Here is a 21,441-nt window from a genome sequence, read left to right as displayed (position 1 = left end):
CATTGAGATATTTCAACATAATTCACGATTTAGCTATTAAAAACACTACTAGATAACAAAAAAATAACATTCAGAGAATATGGCTTTTGACTGACTAATTAAGCTTTATGTTCAGATACGTCTAACACAAATTTATTCACGAGAAGACACACTTGGGTAGTTTGTAAAATATAAAAGACGAGGGCTAATTCTATTCTATCAAAGACAAGTTATAAAATTAGTTTAATTTTCTAAACTCAATCTTGTTCTGCATGTGCTATTTATCTTTTCAAAATTCCACAGAGATGATATTTAAAAAAAGCACCAACAAAATTTCATCAAACCGTTCTTATTTCTTAGGGTTGGCAAACATTTCTTTCGATTCTCAAGGAAAATTAAAAATATTCTCACGTCAATTTAGTCGTCGTCGTTTTAGATAATTCAGTAGTCAGCATAAATAATGAAAATTAGTAGACTTAATATACAAATATATATCTTCACCAGAGTGCTGTGATTTTTCGGGATCCAGTATTCCTGGGAAACCATATACGACACAGGGTAAGGAACTAGCCCCCCCTACCCTGATGCGTACGTTTCACGCCCTTTGGTTTAATATTAGGTGAACTCCAGCGAATTACCTACAAAATAAGCATAAAATTACATATATATATATATATATATATATATATATATATATATATATATATATATATATATATACACACACACACACACACAAACACACTCACGTATTTCTTTACATATATTGACACCATTGAATCAGAATTTATGCAATGTAATATAAATTCAAGCCAGGTTTTTCACTCATTTTTACTCATCCACTCTTTTAAAATACCTAAATACCTAGCCTCTCCAAGGTATATAGCCAATCAATAATGATTCATTAATCCCAAGCAAAACTAAATTTTTTGTACTATTTTGTGTAACGATTCTCTAAACTAAGTAAAAATGTAATGTATTTAGAGCTTTATCTATAATGTATTTAGACTTTCGTAGAGAAAATTTTGAAAGATTAATTAGTGAATCAGTTCAGCCAAAAAATCAATGCATAAACCATTTGTAATGATATATGTTTACAGATGGCACTTGAAGTATCTTTTACCAAAAAATATGCCGAACAGTTTTGCCTAAAAAACGGAATAACTTGACCTGCGCCTAATTAGTTTACCTATTAGGTGAGGATAGCCATATTATACAGCCCTTACTGTATATTGTTGATATATTCGCGAATTGCTTTGAAAACGAATACACAGGGGCAGCAGTCTGTCAATAGATATCGTCTGATCTCTGGTTAAATCGTTACATTAGGCTAAGATTCGTCCCGGGGTTGAACCTAGATAACTGACATTGTCAATTGAGAAGAAGCTTCTAATGACATTGTCAGGGTACATTGGGAGAAATCGACCCCGTAATGATTGCCCTCCGGTTGTTGAGAAGTAACCGTACTCAAAATGGAATATTGGGTTTGATTCGGTCACGGGGCTACAACTGTAAATGTAGGGAGAGAATCCTGTATTAGTATGTCAATCTCAACAGGGAGATTAGAGTTATCTCTTTTCATTAGGTTACGGCACTAAAACACTGTCGATGAAAAATGCGTCGGTAAATATCTAAATTACCGAAAACCATTGTTTGCTAAGCAATACATTTAATAACGATATTCTCATGGTAGCATATTTTGTAACCAAAACCAAAAGTAGTGATTGAAATTTCAAAAAAATATTTACACAATTACAAGACGTTTTTCTAGTAAAAGTCTAATCTAAAGAGCATATCATTTGAAGCATTTACCAATGATAAACTTGATTGAATAGCAAGAAATGCAAAATTCATCAACCTCTTTTTGCGAAATATGTATTGCTGATATAATTGAACCAGTATTACATTGATAAATACCTCCGGAATATAACACTTGAACAATATTTATTTATTATATTTATTTATTGAAACCGATTTTAACTATTACCTGGCACAATTGAGCCAAACAGTTTTAAATGTTAACTTAAAATGAAAAACGAGGGGAACTGAATGTTGATTCGCAATATAAAATACTAAATATGTCAAAATAGTAAAATTTATTATCGAAAAGAAGTTAAAACATTGTATTCCAAGAAAGACAATAGAATTGATCAGGCTCCAAGCACCTTCGCATGATAGACCAAAAAGAAAATATATTGCGAAAAACTTTAATCTAAGAGCATTCTCGTCAGAAAAATATTCAATGGACATGGTCGAATTAATAATTAAAAGCTAGCGGCACAAACGTATGAAATGAGAATTAAGACAATTTTAAAACGAATTTCACAGAATTTTACAATTTAACAAACCATGTAGTCTAAAGCTAAAACAGGTAATGAATGGTGCGAATAAATGACAGAGACAAATATCGCATTAAAATCAAAATAAAGATTGATCCAATAGAACAATAATACTCCCAGCTAGGATAATAGAATTGCTTGATGAATATTTTACAAAATGAATGGCGCTTATTCTTGTCTTTGATAGAATGTGCCCATTGACCATGGAATGAAATTGAGTCGACCACATAGCCATGGGAAAATTTATCGGTACAATTATTTGAGAGATAAAAACCCAATTCACCTTCGTAATATTGGACATACTTGAGAGAAAATCAATTTTACAGTACATGACAAAATAATTTCTGGAGAGTAAATATAAATTAAACATGCATCATAAAGGCTTTGAAAAAGGAAAGGAAAATGCAATCGACAAGAATTCATGCATAATTTTTTATTTAAAACACATCCTTCAACAAGGTCTTAGGAAACAGCGACAGAAAAATGTATGATGGCAATGAAAACTGGATTTCCAGCATAAGTAATCGACTATCTTGTTTATGAATACTCCGACTTAGACACAACGCAATGAAAAACGTGCCAACAACTAGTGTTATCTGTACCACGCGCCACAAACGAATATGGATACAGTAAGACAAGAATTTAGTCGCTGGATTGCTACAACACCCGATCAAAACATGTTATTTTAGGGCCTGTCGATATACAAGCCTTGTAATACTTGTAATGATAGCCAATTGTTTTACCGGAAAATACTGAAAAGATAAAATCGTAGACGTAAATAAAGTATGTTCCCAAAAAAAAAAATCTTAACTAGACCAAATTAATATTGACATTTTTTCGCGAAAATATGCGGTAAGTTATCATGCATAATAGAAAAATGCATTTGGATAAATTTGAAAAATGCAGGAAGAATATTAAGTTTTGCGTTATACATGCAGGAAGAATATTAATTTTTGCGTTATATTTGCTAATTTTATTTCTCTGGAATCTCTCTTGCTTGGTAAGAACAATCCTATGTAAATTAAAAGCATAAAATGTCATTAATCACTACGGTAAATCCATATTCACTCTTGCAGTAGACCATTTCACTTAATCGTACTCATTAAATACGAATAACGGTCAACTTCCCGACAAGTCCCGCCAATCCTCCTCATGCTATAAAAGAAAAAAAAAGGTTACATGGATATGAACGCAGCGATTTCGAATGTTTTGAACAATGTATACACGATAAACGACTCCCCACGAGCAATAAGTTCTGGCCGACCAACAGTTAAATAAAAAAGCTCTCCCACTTTATTTCCCTCTGCGTGGGGGCAACAAAAATACGACAAGGTGAAAAGGTACACACGCTACAAGCAAGATAAGAATTGACGACATTCGTTTTCAGAAAAAAGTGGAACAATATAAGGCCAGGGAAATTGGTAAGCATTGAAACGCAAGGGAAACGAGGAAATGTGTGGACTGGGAATGAGGTGGAGGGCAGAAAGAGAACCGCATTTTGGATCGTTTGGAATACGAGGGGTTGCTTAATCACCGCTGCAGGAGTTGGGAGGCTTCGTAGCACCGCCGACGGCGTTGGCGCTTGGCGAGGTGTGGTCGCTGTTGATTGATTGATAGCTTGATTAAGACCCGGTTTATATTCCTTCATTCTCCCATTTCAACTGGGCAAGCGCTCGCCATACACTCTAATGGCACACAAAAAAGAGAGAGGCCAGGAGTTTGAAAAAAAGACTGGGGCCGAAGGTGTAGGACAATAATACGATGAAGTTGAAAGAATGAAAGGTGAATTGGGAAGGGATATCGGTACTCACGTCGGATGGATAAGCGTATCTATTCTTTAAACGGAACCGAGAGGTCATTGCGTGAGTGAATATACGATTCTCCTCACCAATCCGATCCACTGAAGTATTCTTTTACCTTCAAAAGTTCATTTAAATTAATTAACCCGAACGACTATTTCAACAGACACTTATCCTTCGTATCATGTCAATGTTGAAGCCATGCAAAAATTTGGACTGGCGAACTCCCGTAGAACTCTTATTCGCAAATAACGCCAGAGTTTGAACAGCTTTTTGAAGATACAAATAAGTTCTGAGAGCATCACTGTCAGCATCCTACTAGATGAAAGGTGGCACCATGTTTCATAGTATAAATACCAACCAAATAAAAGGAACAAGTAAAACAAAGTTCTCCCAGCAGAGTACTAAACTACAGTTATAACCCTGAAAATATGCCACCTTTTACTTTTGAAACTGAATTCTGAAATTATAATTAAAATTCGGAGTTAGTACAATGTTCTCCGCATCAATATCATTATTATCCAGGTTTAATCATATCTGTTACCAATCAGGAGAAACTATTGGGTATATGCGCACTCAATTATATGCTAATGAATATTAGAAATGATTAAAAAGCAAAAATATCTAATAATTTGTTAGCTCATGATTGTTATTAAGTAAATATAAAATTTAAATAATAATCAAACTAAGCCTTTTTGAGTTGGGAACTTCAGATTTTTATGACTATCACTAAGGCTACCGTCACAAAGTCATCCACCGCAACTTACAAGTGGAAGTGTATCACAAAAACTATTTTAAGTTGAGACAGCAAATGTTCTAACTAGGATTCATCAGGATAAGTATACTCTAAACCACCCAAAATTTTTAATATAATATAAATTAAAATTTCAACCATTAAAATGATCAAATAATATTCCGCTTGACGTGGCAATATAGTGACGAATAGCTCACAGTTATAAAAAATGACAAGTAGTGGTAACTGAATCATAATTTTGCAAATTGTGATGAAATTTTTCATATTAAGGCAACAGACTGATGTGCGCTAGCGTAACGTACAAGATGCGTTAATCAAGTTTCTAAACTATACAGTAATTTCTATTTTCCGTGATTTCGAGAAAAAATTATGCACATTTCCAAATAATAGGCACATTAATATTAGGTTTAGAAACATACGCGGATGTTTTACCCAACAAATAGCGTTTAAACTTATGATTTTTTTAATTGATCCAAAAGACCATGCCCTCTAACTGCAAAAGTAATTACTCATTTTTATAAAACCATTATTACCAAACTATCACCACAGCGTAAAAGCAGAAGAAATGGCTTGTTGTATGTAATATAACATGTGTAGATTTATAATAGGTAATATCAAAGTCTACATCTGACACAATACTTACTTGAGTAGACTAGAATTGAAATCCTGAGTAGGAAAATGAGTTACCCCACTGTCTAAATGTTAGAAATAATCTGTGGTGTTTTTACATAAAATCTACTACGAATCGAACTCTTGTGTAAATTTAATCTGCCACATGGTTGCTTCTAGGTGTACCCATAAGGATATCTGAACATGATTCTTTTTTTAATTTTAGACGTTTTTTTAGGTTTTAGGTTTTTAGACGAGGTTTTATAGGTACATTTTCTTATCAGTAATATCCGATTTACATATGTTTAATGAGGTTTATGATGGCAGTGGTAGAAAATAGATTTGAATTTTTCAAACATATTCGGCATTTATCCAGAAGGAAAACTATTTATTTTGACACTGCATGAATATTATTCCAAACAACGGAAGAAACCAAAGAAAATATATGACATAATAGTACATGTTAACAACATATGATATAATAGTACAGGGGAAAGTACCTTTGGAATACTTAAGTAAATTCATCAGCTCCCAAAATTAATTCTTAAAGTATTAATTTGTTATAAATGATAGTTAAGATAATAATGTCTATACTTGATGAATACCGGATAAATTGAAAGTTAAAAGAGCGGTCGTGCAAGAAAATAGGAGAGAGTATTAGAAAACATTTCAACAAAAGCATGATCACAGAACACCCCCTTTTGAGCCTCACCCGGATATTACCTTCTTAATTACACTTCAAAATCACATCTGCCGATGAATAAAAGTCTTAGCAACATATTTCCGGTGGTGTTGATGAAAACGGAAATAAGAGAGAAAGGCAACTCTAGGGATGAGGTTGGAAATATTACTTTTTTTCAGGGAAGAGAATGTTTATTTTCAGGGCATTATGTATAAACTTATATTATTTTTTAAATCAAAAGAGATTGTTTTCAGCCAAAGATTGAAATAAGAATAAATACTATTAATTAAATTTAATAGAATAAATATTCATAATTATCCTACCATATTACATGCATTACTGATTTTAAACACCCTTAAATACAAAATCGGTTGATTAAAAAAATTCAAAACTTTAAAAAATAATTTATTTTTAGGAAAGAAATAACTGATTCAGTTACTTAAGAGTAAAATAAAAAATATTACTAACGCTTCTCGAAACAAGTGTCACTTAAATTTTGCAACGGTTACGTTGAAGAGTTAACTTTTATTTTGAATTTTTATTTAGTTCATTGGTTAGAAAATTTCAACTCAATACGCTTTACGGTATATCTATAGAGCCAAAGATTACAATTCCAACTACCCCAATCTTAGTTGTGACAAAATAGCGTTTCCACATGCATTTTTGACCAATATTTTTCCTGACCAATTTTATCCCCTCTAATACATATTTCAACATTCCATTTCCATTCAAAATTATCTAAATTCATCTTTTATCACTGGTTTCTCTTTCACCCAAAAACCCTCTTTCCTCCTCAATCATTCCTTTCTCTTCCTCATTTGTTAACTGTCTCCGACTTTCACCTTTCTTAGCCTTCAACATTCTATCAGTAATTCAAAAAAAATTACATCCACCTATATTGACACCAATTAATTTCTGCCATGAGTCATCTCTCCTGACTAACTAATTATTCCTAGCATTTTCCATTGGTTTTTCTTTCCATGAATTTTACCTTTCCCATCCTTCTCCACTCCCATATTTCAGTAATAGCCAATCTAGTCATATATTCTATAACAATGTACTCTTACTTCATTGACCGTGTTCCTACGCTGTACAAAACTAAGCTGCATAAGAAAGTTTTAACGAGCTATTTTATTACCTCGCTTCTTAACGTCTATTTCATCAATTTTTCTTTCTATTCGTGAATCAATTGAACGATTTTTTTAAATAGAGGGTAAAATGTTTTAGCATATACCCACTAAAGAGTTTATCAATTAACTAATTGAAAAGGTAAACAATGGATATAAAAATTAAGCTTTAAGAAGTTGACCACAAACTGCTACCTGAAATAAGTTTTATGTCAAAAACCCTGCATTAAAAACTATAGTTTATCCCCCATATGACTAACTATTTTAATCATGGCATTACAGAATTCATCCCGTTAATTTTTCCAGTTTTCTCTCCTATTCATTTGCTACCCGTCTTTCTTTGTTGTGCTAACGCTATTTTCCAAGTGATACGGCCTTTCTTTTCCCTGATTAGGGTTTTCAACACACACAATCCTTACCTAAAACCGTTTAGCCGTCCGTCAAATAGGTTTCCTCTCACTAAAAAGGAATAGTATCACACTTAAAGCAACAAGGCTTTCTTGTTGAATAATACAAGACTGAGCTTGGAGAAAGACTGCCAAAGTCGTAGTGAATCCCTGAGAAAGCACGGAGGGGGCATGGGAGTTAAAACCATTTTAGGTGAAATTTTCCGAGATCCACTGAACGTTCCCTTCTTAAAGTACGCACTAAACTGAGTTGGAAGTGAATGACCCAATAGAAAAGACAATCAGGCCTGCTGGGAGGATGATAGCACGGACTTAGAAGGCAACGTGGGAGGATGCGGGGGTAAAGAAAGAGTTCGGGTAGGGCAAGAGGGCGTACCAGATGGAAAAAGTCACCGTCTTAGTGATTGATTGGCCCCGAGAATCCTTTGGCGCGTGGGAGGAAAGGCAAGGGCTAGGGTGTCAACGGTGGGTGAACGAGTTCTTGGAATAGGGAGAAGACTGATTTATTTTTTCGTTACGGCAGGGTTTCGCCAGAGGAAAATGAGGAACCTAAGGAAAGACTGAATGCCCTGGGGTGTTTGAGACGAAGAAGGCTGGTTCCACCCTACCTTGGGCTGAGAGTCAATCCGAAATTTTTCTTTCTTCTTACCTCTCCATTCTATCAAACGAGACTTTTCACTCTATCATAAATCTTGAATGTGCTTTTACATACGTCATATGACAGTCCGACCTAATCATCCACAAATTCTCATATGCTTCTGAAATTTCATCCTTCAGAACATTCGCTGTGATATTCTAAATTTGATAGGAGCAATCAAAGATTCCAAATAAGTGATCACTATGAATTTATTAATATCAGTCATTAAATATTTGTATCATGCAAATAATATTTAGGTTCAATGCCTTATTTGTTGACCAGATTTGCCTTATAACACAGAGGTAGAAAAATGTTTCCAAAACATTTAGGATGATATCCAAGGCGGTTTGGTTGGAGCACTATGCAGAGACAAGAGTGGATGCAGATAGATATATCCTGAATTAAATCAATGGTGGCTCACAGTACAAACATTCGCAATTACCAGAAAACATAGGAAGTACTAAATAGCACAGCAATGATATATTTGTAAAGCAGTGACTGTTACCACTTATCATGACTTTACCTTGCCTCACCTAAAATCACCATAATTCCCATGTAGCGTTAAATCTCACAATTTGTAAAATAATAATAGAATTATTCTAAAAAAGTAACAAATTTAATTAAAAATAACTAATATTGGCTATACTTAACTGATTAAAAGTTAAGGAAATTGAACATTTACTATAATTTCGCTTTTTCCACAAGGAGAGTTTGAGGATGTTAATTTTTGCTGCAAATGGAGCACGACATCCCCTACCGCCCTAAAGCTCATTTACAACTCCGAGACCAGCTCTCTCATCAATACGCGCGCAACGTCAAGTTTTGCTTAACGCAGTCAGTCACAGTTACGCAATCTCCCGGGGCGTTGCATCCATCGATTCTAAAGATAATTCACTCGCATTTCGTGATGCGGTCATGCCACTTTCAGCTCAGCTGGAGCTTTGAGAGCGGCCTCGGATCCGCGAGGAGTGGTGGAAGGAGCGCCACTTCTAATGGGAGTGGGTGAAGCGGAAGGGCTGGGCTCAGAAATCATGCCCATCCCGACCATATTCCCAATTCCCAAGCGCTGTGTGCGCTTGATAGAGCCAGCCTTGCCCGAATGTGTCTGTATGCGCGCCTCCCCCGCTCGCGAGTGGATCTTTTTGGAGGGCGGGTGTCGGAGTTGGCTCGTGCACTTTGACTATGCCTTCGAGTACGATCCATCGCGGTGGAAGTGTCGAGGGGCTGCTGGATTCATTGGACCAAAACACTGGGGCATTCGCTCTCTGCTGCATTGAGTCGAGGAAGAGAGTTAGACAAATGGGGGCGACGACTTGGCGCTGAGGAAATATCCTTTGGAAGTTTAGCCGTGGCGGATTTTTAAATAACATTACATGGTTGGATAAATGTCATGTGGAGTCATCAGAAACCAAGAAAGACAATTCTTAGAAAAAAATGGCAAAGCATTGTTCCCTGGTTGGAATAAGAAACGCTTAGCCAAATTTTATACTCCAGGAAATACACAGAAACATATAAGGTAGAGTCAGTAATATAATAGAGAGAAAAGTCGGAGTCGCAAGTTAATATCGCGGATTGATCAAATCTTTAAGCAGGAGCTGGTATTCAACAATGAGAAAAAATTGCAACATTATCCGAGTGGCTTTGCCCAGTTTCAAGTGAGTAGACTGGTATCAGGAGCCAGGAGAGAGAAAGTGGCTGGAGAACATAGACGAACCGGCATACCAGCCACCAAGACACATTGGCGACGGTATAGTGCTAAATGTCTCTCTAGATATGCATAAGAATCCGTTTTCATTCGAGAGGATGAGATATAGCAGTCCCTTATTTCACATCGCTCTTTCAGGTTCGCGTGCATGAAGAAGAATTATGCTACTCTTCGTCTTGCCCGCGACTTATCTGATTTTGTAATTCTTCTCATGGTCAGTCAACACAACCTCAAATGAGTGAGTAGATCATAAGATAATATTTAAAGTATCAGTAGTTCTGGGGACACAATAGAAAAAGCTAAGCTCATTTGCGCCATGACGAATGGATGGGAAACGTGGGAGGATGGGGGGTAACCCGGCGTCGGCATTAGCCTACTCTTGACGATAGGTGCCGAAGGGGACCATGGTTTAACATCCCATCCGACGGAGGACGGACGTCCTCACTTAATTTGATGTCGAAATACCACTGGAAAATATTTGCCGCCTCCAGGATTGAAACCTAAGTCCTTTCGGTGGGATGTCAGTACGTTACCCACTGCAGCATCCCCCTCCCCAAAAATATTTGCATTCAACTGAATTTCACTGAATATATAGCGAAAATAAAATTGTGATTTTATATTTCAATTTTTCTACTTATTACTTTCATTGGAAAAGTCGAATTTTTACGTTGATTTCCGGAATTACTGGTACGAATGAGCCACAAAATTTCCTAACACAAAAATCGATCTGCCATAAATGATTCAAATAAAGTGGCAGGAAAACTAATTTAAATCATTAACTTCACGTTTATCTCTTCGGTGCAATATTTTCCCCCTAAATTATGTTCCGCTTTAATTTGATTCTTATCAAAACGGGAAACAGTGAATTCAGTGAAATAATTATAATAAAATAATAGTTATTACAATATGTTGTTTATATTCATCCCCTCTAAATTAAAGTCAAATGACTCGTCAACTGGTAAGTTAAATATGCATTACAAGATTATACAAAAATTACAGATGGTGTAGAATGAGACTTGATTATTAAATTGGACACCATAGGAGGAACCCATGAAATGTATTAATATTGGATGACCTTGATGATTATATGATTTCTATTTGCAAATTATATTTAATAAAAATGAGAAAAAATATCTCACATCAAACAGGCACATACCATAAATGAGAAGTAAAAAATTGATCAAGTTTAGTGCAGCGACAGTTTTTGATATAGTATACATAATAAAGGTAAATTATAGGGGCTCTTGTCAAAACAGTACATCTGAATCTACCTGAAGGCAAAATTTTCATTTTGAAGTTTAGGCGAATAAATTACTATATATCTGCATATAAAAACATTGAGGTATGAACTTAATAAAAATTTAATACATATTAACCTATTAAATTATTAAAACACCCGTAGAAATTAAACGGGAGATATTTTAAGGAAAATTTCACATGAAAAGAGTAAAAATTATTAATGCTCACGCAACAATGATTTCTTTTTTAACACAGGAAACGGGCCTTGTACAGGGAAATTATCTTTGATTGTCCATTTTCAAAATCCAGTAAAAACAGGTAACACATAACACATGGAAGGCATACTGTAGATTGTTTGAGAAAGAGAAGAATTGCGCTAGGCAAAGAGGCTTTCACAAGGAGGAGGGACAAATTCCAAAGAAACTGCGGGAGATGCCGCAACAATAACTTTTAACGGAGTCATCCGCTAATGTGCATTTCAATGCAACAATTTTAGAGCGTAAAAATCATTCGCCTTGACTGGGACTCGAACCCAGATCCCTCAATATCCGGTCGAGTGCTTTTAGCCACTTAAGCTACCGAGGCGTCCTCTTAAACTCTGAAATTTTGGGGCTTTCAACTTGTTCCTTTAAAGCCCCAAAATTTCAGAGTTTAAGAGGACGCCTCGGTAGCTTAAGTGGCTAAAAGCACTCGACCGGATATTGAGGGATCTGGGTTCGAGTCCCAGTCAAGGCGAATGATTTTTACGCTCTGAAATTGTTGCATTGAAAGGAGGAGGGAGTTGATGACAGGGACTTCGAGTAAGGATGTTAAGAAAAGACTCGTAAAAACTTTGATATGGAGCGTAGCTATGTACGGCGCGGAAACGTGGTCATTGAAGCAGGAGGATAGACGTAGATTGGTACATAGCTACGTTCCATATCAAAGTTTTTACGAGTCTTTTCTTAACATCCTTACTCAAAGTCCCTGTCATCAACTCCCTCCTCCTTGTGAAAGCCTCTTTGCCTAGCGCAATTCTTCTCCTTACGTCCCTACTACTTTGACCGTGTTGGTCCAAAACACTACCGAGATACGTAAACTGTTCTACCTGCTCTAGTTTTTGCCCTCCTATTTTAATGTTAAGCTTAGCCTTTTTCTTTCTAGAAAATCGCATAACCTTTGTTTTATTAATGTTGATTCTCATCCCATACCTCTCGCACTGAATTTCAAATTCATGCAGCAATGCTTGCAGCCCCTTGCCTGACTGACAAACTAAAGCTTGGTCATCAGCAAACCTAACTGATTTTACGAATTCCCCGCCCACTTTCATTCCTACCTCGAGTTCTTCCCATGCCTCTTTGATCATTTCCTCTGGATACAGGTTGAACAGCAACGGTGATAATGGGCTACCCTGCCTTACACCCCTTCCTGACACTGCCCATCCGGACTCTCCGTTTCCCACCCGCACCTGAGCAGTCTGAGACATGTACAGGTTGCGGATTAGCCTCCTTTCCCTCCAATCTATTCCTATCTTCTGCAATATACTCATTAGTTTTTCCCAATTCACTCTATCAAACGCTTTTTCGAAATCTACGAAACAGGCAAATACCTCCTGGTTGTGTTCTATATCCCTCTTGATTAATAATCTCATTGCTGCAATGGCATCACGCGTACATCTCCCCTTCCTAATCCAAACTGATCATCCCCTGAGTAATCATTTGCCATACTCTCTATTCTTTTGTTTATGATCCTGAGAACAACGTATGGTGGGATATCAAACGTAGCTGCGTGGGATATCAAACTAATTGTCCTATAGTCCTCACATGACGTGGCCTTTACCTTTTTCGGAATAGGAAATAAAACTGATCTCACAAAGTCTTCCGGCCAGATTTCCTCATAAATCCTACGGATCAACCCATATACCCTCTTCCTCCCACATTTTCCTAAGCATTTTAAAAGTTCCACGGGAATGTTATCTACCCCCACGGCCTTATTTAGTTTCATCTCCCTTAATGCCCTTTCTATCTCATTGTCTGGTATGCCTGGGCCTAAGCTGTCTTAGATATATATATATATATATATATATATATATATATATATATATATATATATATATATATATATGTTTATATATATATATTTCTAGAAATCCTACAGCTTGCAATAGGCCCTATTATGATTTTTCAGTGCAACATCCTTTCCGTGCCGAAGTATATCTTAATTCTTTGATTTAATCTTCATTGGCCCCCCAAAAAAATGCCATGACCTTTTCAACTGACATTAAATTATATTCAAAATTTTGTCTCTAACGTTTCATTGAAGATTCAATTATCCAATTGTTTCTCACCATTGTCTTTTACCAGCTTCTCCACAGTCCCTTTCTAATTACCAATTTACTCTTTTCCACCTTATTAAAACCGCGATTCCTTAAATTCCTTATTTATCAACATACTTCCAATCCTTTCCTTCTATGACTTCCTCGTATAATTTCCTTTTATTTTAATTGACGGTATAATACATTAATCATTTCGTTTAATCAACTACAAAATTCCCTTCTAATTCGCCTCATTTATCCTCATGTTAATTTTGGCTTTCCATTATGAAATGCAAAATTTTACTTGCGCCAAAATATAGGTATTATCTTCCTATATTCCAAATAAATACACAATTTAATTTTAGTAACAAAAATTTAAGTCATAACTGAAGTTATTTAAATAGAGAATAGAGTCGGAACACCAGTGCAAACTTTATATTTCTGTCAATTTTATACATTGAAAACAAATTAAAACTGGTAAAAGAGTTGGGAAAACTGAGGATCTGATTTTCCAAATACGTCAGTTGTTTATTTAGAGACATATGTAAAAAATTTCGTCGAGTTGAACTACTAAAGAGGGGTGGTAGGAGAATGGAAGCGGCACAGAACCTTCTGAACCAAATTGGAGTTATTTTCCGGGACAAATCACAAAAACGACAGACCAACGGAATTCAAGCAATACAGCTTACACGCTGTAATCCCCTCCCCAGGGTCAAATCGGGCTCAAAGGCTTTAAGAAGTATAGTCTGATGACGGAAAAGGGAAATGGGACATGGTAAACGGTACGAAGTGTGGTGGTCGCGGCAGTAGACTTAGATTCAATGTATTACACTTTAATTCATGTCGAAAAACATTAATTGAATAATAATAAAAATATTAATCATTTAGTGTAGCAAACCCTAAATTATAATTAAAATTAATAGGAACAGCAAAGTCCAAGCATATGTAGTAGGGTGTCATGGAATGAATATACTTCATACAATTTTGCTTATGACGGAGTGGACTGTCGTCAATGTAGTAGCGTTGCTGGCCTACGGTGATTGAATTGTTTGATAACTTATATTTAAGATACTATTTAAATCTCAGATCAAATTGCACTAGGTCATTATCACATTATTTTTTCTGTAAATTTCCATATTTTCACCATTTAATAAGACCGCTAACGACAAAACGTGATTCAATAATCGGTCCCAATTATGTTGTAAAGGCGATTGGAACTTGAGGTTAACAAATTAAAGGAATAGGAATTTTCTCTACCTCATAAGGACTAATGCTAAAATTTTATTGGATAAATGTGAAAGAAAAATAATAATATCCTAATAAAATACGACAAAATTAATCCAGTGAAATTTACAAAACTTCATTTCATAATCTTAAGGATAGAATACTTTTTTAAATTTTAAAGTTTTCAATTTTAAATAAATTCATAAGCTACCTCAATATCGGTTAAAATTGAAAATAAGGGAGTTTTGAAGATAAATAATGCAAAATGCAAGTTCCTGGAAAAGTAAAAATAACCTGCTTAGAAAAAATTTACGCACCATAATATTTTGGAAACAAAATTTCTTCACGTACTATTTTTTTCACACAAAATATATCAAACTTTCATACAGAAAATTATTAAACTTTGTAGAATATAACGCATACACATTTTCAAGGCAATCAGGTGAAATTGTCTTTTCCGAAATTGGTCTGAACTGGATGAGTAATAATCAGGCATAAAGGGCTTATTTTTAACAGTAAAGTAGTTTAATATTATCTAAAATTTCCATTTAATTAAGGCAACAGAACATAACAAACTAATAGTTCACACTACATTTTGGCTTACAAAATTTTTATCGTTATTATTTAGTTTTGAGAAAATATTTTGATTTATGGGTACTGCTAAAAAAATATATCATTACAGAATATTAATTTTAATTTCCATGACAATTTAATAGTGATTAGATACATTTTGCAAGGGAAAATATTAAAAAATAAATTTGAAATGGAAAATAAGATTTGTCATTGAATGATTAAAATTATTCAGCATTAAATTTTTCAAGAACTATAAACAACAACCTCATGCTAGGTGTCGAAACTGCATTTGGAGGTAGCTGATAATTTGGTTCTTGAAATCGGACCTAATATAGTCATTACAGGGAAATAATTCATTCTGCAGAATTGCCTATTTACTTGGGGGAGTAATCCTCAAAAAAGTCCCATATCGTGCCATGATGCTAAACGCGGCGAGTGCAATGGATATAACTCGCTCTAATTGCGACACACCCGAAAAGCCAAAGGATTACACAAATTACGTGTAATTAGGCGCGAAACAGTCATTATGGAATAACTCCCCGGCAAACGTTCAGTGACTAACGATTGACTTAAGATTTATCGATAATTTGAGCGAGTTATTTACCCCGGGGTAGTTTTGAATTTTGAATTTTGATAAAAGTAATTCATTTAAGGTGAATTACTTTAATCAAAATATCCTGTAGGCAATATTATTTTAAACCCTATGAATTGAACCGGAGGAAAAACATACGATAGTAAAACTTTGCTAAATGAAGAAAATGCATTAACGATTTAGCAATAAAAATATAGAAGTGACTATTTTTCTGGGTTATAAAGAAAGTTATCCGAGAAAAGCTAAAATTTTAAAAAAATATTATTATATACACAAAAATGCATAAATAATTAGCAACTTTTTAAATAAAATTATTGCAAAAAGCAGAAACGTTTGGTTAATGAAATACGAAAAATATGATAACCCAGTGACCCTATGACTGATGCTGTGATTTTATTTAAGATGTTATGATAAAAATATAAAAAGCACATGGCAATTAACATAAATGATTAATTAACATGACAATATCTGTGATACTCAGCTAATATTATTTATTTATTTTAGAGGATTAGCTGTTTACCAAATTTATGGTTTATGGAAGTCGGGAAAATATACGTTGATGAAGAATTACATAGCTGGAAAAGGTTGACAACCTCTATTCAAAGGCTTCAAAAGCCATCATAAATCATACTTTCTAGTTAATTTTATATTTCTCCAGAATGTTCAAAGCCTTCTAGCTACATTTCTGCAGAGTTGATTTATTTTTAAGTTATTTCTAAAATATGACGAATGCGAACAAAAATACGAAATTATATTTAAGTATCTCAAATTTTTTGCTCTTAATTCGTGTTTAAGTGCACAAAATAAAAACATAATTAGGTGAAAGAAGTGCAAAGAGAATAATAACAAACTAAGGTAGGAAATAAATAAGGCAAAAGGAGTGCGGCAATAGATGCAGAGCAGTTAACTTGAAAGTTGACAAAGGAAAGCTAAAAATGGTGTGCCGTAGAGAAAGGTAAAACCATTGCGAGGAAGTAGGAAGTGAACATACATGCATTCCATAATAGATTATTCAAAACACAACATCATCAAAAACAGGAAAAACTCTATAAAAATTGAATAAAATACTAAAAGAATCTCCATAATAAAGAAATGATGCCAGCAAGCTAAAATCTAGAAAACAATATCTCTTAAATACGGATAACATAGGTCTAATAACAAGTGATGGTGGGATTACAAATAGAAAAAGGGATAAATAATACACCTGGTGAGTTATTTTAGGGTTTTAAAAACTTGGAAGGTAAGAGTTTTTACGCGCTATTTCGTAGTATTAACGAGGAAAGAATTTGGCCATAAAATTTTGTCAGAGCAGCGTTACTTCTCATCCAAGAAAAAGAAAGTGAGTTCTACAGAAGTAAAAGTTTAAATTAGCAGGCAGCTAAAGCAGTAATTTGCTGTCATTAATTAAGGATAAAGGGGAGGGTAATTGATTACTTAGGGAATGGTCAGCTTGGGCTCAGGAAAGAAAAAAGCACGTGTAAGGTCACATAAAAAAGAACAAGGCAAAAATTGTAATTCATGTTTTGTTTCATAGATTTTTTGACGTTGAATTCAATACTTTGGAAGAGTAAATAAATGATAGACAAAATATTATAAGTTTAAAAATATCAAAAGGTAGCAGAAAAGATGAATGCATTTGATTTTAAATGACAATGTGACTTTTAAGACTACAAAAGAGAGGATAGAAAACCAAGGCGGGAAGGAATAAAAATAGAATAAACATGAATAGAATAAATAGAGAAAAGAAGAGTGCAGAATTAGAAAGAGTTTTCCAAGCTTGAATGTTAGTGGACACTAATCACGCATTAAAATAAATATTTGATATCACATAAACCTGAATTTAATAACTTATCAACTAATCAATGCTAATATTACGCTGTAGAGATTATGAATATTCCTTGTCCAGTAATAAATTTCAACGGAAATATTACGCCGAATTATTCATAAGGTTAAATAAGTTGTTTTCTCTCATAAAGATGACTATCGTGTATTGCATTTTTACAAATGTCTGCACAAACAACATTTGTTATTATTTTAAGTAAATGGAACAGGAATGGAGAAACAAGTTGGCCCTCATCTTGACCACCATAAATTTATTAATCTATGTGATTACAATTTTTATTTTCCCAATGAGAAAAATATTTATCTTTTCTAAGCCGTATATACACAAATCTTGTGCCCCTATTCAGGAAAACATATTTTTATCATGAATTAAAAATAAGGATGAGAATATTTCCTTTCGTAAGGCATAAACAAATCCTTGGTTGGAAAATGAAAAGGAAAATACAAAGATACAGTATGTCCCTTTGAAAAATATATTTCACTTACAAAAAAGGGATGAGAAAGTTATTTGAAGTGGCATATGCTCATAGGACGTCTACTTCTTCCAGTTAATTATCGAGTGTTACGTAATGATAATTTGCACTTCCATCTTCCAACGTTGATTTAGTGTGATAAAAAATCAGAGTACTTTCCACATAAATTGCTCATGCTTTATCAAAAAGAGAGATAGAGAGTTCTTCATTCTCTAGACTCACCGAGGACACCAAGCCGGTAGTTGAGCGTGACGACAACGAGGTCAGCGTAGGATGCGAGGATTGATCCGTCGTATGGGTTGCCTGAGTTCCAGGAGAAGGACTCGCCGTGAACGAAGACGAGGACCGGGTATCTCTCGAGGGCCTCTGGAGGAGCCACTGTCAAGCAGAAAAGAGTTTGTTAGTGAGTGGCAAAAAAAATCGATCCGGAAAGAGGCGGAGCCGTGAATAATTTTGAGCCACTGAGTTAATTGAGGTAGTGTGAATTTACATTTTGATGGCCAACTTAACCCGAGTGAAGGTCATCTCTTCTGCCGATGGAATAATTTATCCTCGTTTTTAGTGTTCTCCGTATGTAGATCGCAATAAATGGAATTAATTTTCTCTCCTTGACTTGGATTCTTCCATCAAGGTCTAAACTTATTTGAACGTTCCGTCATGCGAAGAACGAGCAGAAAAATAGCACAATTACTCTACTAAGAGAATCAGTTGAAACACGGTATCAATCTTTCCGAAGTTAAATGATATGCTGCAAACTTGAAACTCCCATACAAATTATTTAAAATGATACTAAATATGCCGGAATATAATTTATTTACTTTAGGCTCTATTCTTCTTAGAATAGAAGGTAAACCCATTATTAATTAGTTTAAAAAAAACATAATGCAATAGATAAAAATTATATAATATTTAAAATTAAAATCACTGAGAGCAACCATATGAATCAATATATACAAAGTAATATGCAAGTAAATATGTATGGTATACGTAATAAAAATACTTATCATCTATAAATGCTAGAAATATACCTAAAATACCTACAAGTTACCACTTTCGCCTATGAAAAACCACCTACAGAAACAGATTTTTGAAAGAAATCTGTTCGCAAAGAGTCAAACACTTTAAATAAACAGAAAGTGTATTTGAAAAAATCCGTTGTGAAGGCTTCCTCGGTGAGCAGCTATTGAAGATTCAGGCATTTCGGAATTTACTCCGCGTCGGCGCATATTGCTTGGTCAACAGTTTCGTTGCCGTTGCAGTCGGCGTCTTCAGAACTGAAGAGCTCTCTACAGAAGTCTTGACGTAAAGACGCCGGCAAAATTATTGTCCAAGAAATACGGACCGACGCGAAGTAAATCTCAAGAGACTTAGATCTTCTTTGTGAAAGAAATGCTGAAAGATGTTATAATAAATATAAATACCTACATAGAATTAGTTTTGTGTCTATTTCTATTTCAATTTTAAAATATTTGGAAGAAGTTTCCTAGATTTGAAATGGAATTCTATATTGCCATTTAAATTCTTCTAACTGAAGAGCATAGCGTGTGTTACATACTAAATTAATACACATTTTGATAAATGCACATGCAAATGCATTTTAATATACTTACAGTTGGATCATGAAAACAAGAAAACTGTGTTTTATTTTTCACAATGAAGTCCAAGTATGTGGAAAATAATTGAAACAATCTAAATTTTCTCATTTTGGACACCATATGTGGCGAGTAGATTGAGGCATCATATCTAGCAGCTTAATTACTACATGAATCGAAAGATATAAAAATAATTTTGCAAAAAACAAATAAAATAAATAAATAAATATGTATATATATATATATATATATATATATATAATCATTTATATTTGTAGATATACTTCAAATTACACTATATATATATATATATATATATATATATATATATATATATATATATGTATATATATATATATATATATATATAGTATAGTGTAATTTGAAGTATATCTACAAATATAAATGAATTTAAAACTTTTATGGCTCAGAATATCATTCTAAATTATGTGTATCTATGTCAATAGCGTGAATTCCATAAAATATACCGCAAAAATGTGATCCTTCGCCTTAAAAAAATTCCTTATAACTACAGCAAACTTTCAACATACGTTAAAGATTGTTGTTAGACATTTGAATTAAGAAGAAATATCGACCAGCACATCAATGGATTGTGCAGTTAATTTAATGCTAATTTGTATTCATTCAAAAATTATATAGCCATATTATTTGTAAATTCTGTGGAATAGCAAAAAGCGTAAGGACGAAAAAATAACTTATGTGATCCGAAGGTGAGCTATTGTAAAATAGTGACATCGTCTGTCATTGAAATGTTTAATGGCTAGATTTGAGCTTTCTGCCAGTCATAAAAATGATTTTTGACCGTTATGGGAGGCTGAAGTTAGCCTACAGATTAAATAGGTACTATAAAACCTAGCTACACTTATGTTTTATATGCAATAAAAAATAAAGTAAATCATTTGCCATATATAGCTAATAGTAATGAATGCTTTTGGTGTTATCGAATATTGGCTTATGTAATACTTCATCACCAACATGCGCTAGAACATAAAGAAAATGTTTTTCTTCACAATTCAATCCGTGACTTCTTTCTCGTGTCACAGTTTATTAAAAACGAGTGCTTGAGACCTCGGCAAGAGTTATACCTTGTTTTTATGTCTACTTACTTTTTGAATTAAGGTAAGGTTAAAGGAAACAAAGGAGTAAAGAGCATATATCACTCATTGACTCCTCTTTTTATCTTGTTTCTCTCATGCCTTACTCCGGAAATACTCCCTTGGCGCCTACTCGTATAGGCACCATGGATGCCAAACTTCTTTCCGGTGAGACAACATTAAAGACGTGTCTCAGCGACAATGGGACTTGGTATCTACAGTTTAGCAAGCTATAAACTTCGCGGCATCACGTAACCCCACCTCTTCCTCCCGCACATCTAAAAGTTGCAGAGATGGGGAAGGAGCCAGGAACGTTAAATTTTTATAGCATCAAAGCTGAAACATGAGTCTATACGCCTGACAAAAGGCTAATAACTCATATCCGTCTTCCCATTCTTCAACGGCGACGGTGAGGAGCAGGAATGAGTGTCCGAGGAAGTGAATACCGGACGCGAGGTTT

At 34.3% G+C, this 21,441-nt stretch overlaps 1 protein-coding gene across 1 annotated transcript in view; it reads right to left on the bottom strand.

Annotated features, from left to right (window-relative positions):
- LOC139687159 (neuroligin 4-like) overlaps positions 1-21,441 on the bottom strand; it is a 409,782-nt gene that overhangs the window by 29,143 nt on the left and 359,198 nt on the right. Inside the window, exon 3 of the mRNA XM_071584292.1 lies at positions 18,497-18,652. Within this exon, the coding sequence (XP_071440393.1) occupies positions 18,497-18,652 (156 nt within the window). The remainder of the gene's footprint in view (positions 1-18,496; positions 18,653-21,441) is intronic.

This window comes from Hetaerina americana, unplaced genomic scaffold (genome assembly GCF_022747635.1).
Source record: "Hetaerina americana unplaced genomic scaffold, ioHetAmer1.1.p SCAF_17, whole genome shotgun sequence".
NCBI classification, from domain to species: domain Eukaryota; kingdom Metazoa; phylum Arthropoda; class Insecta; order Odonata; family Calopterygidae; genus Hetaerina; species Hetaerina americana.
Note: the sequence above shows the minus strand (reverse complement) of the source record. Positions and strands in the feature narration are given on the sequence as shown.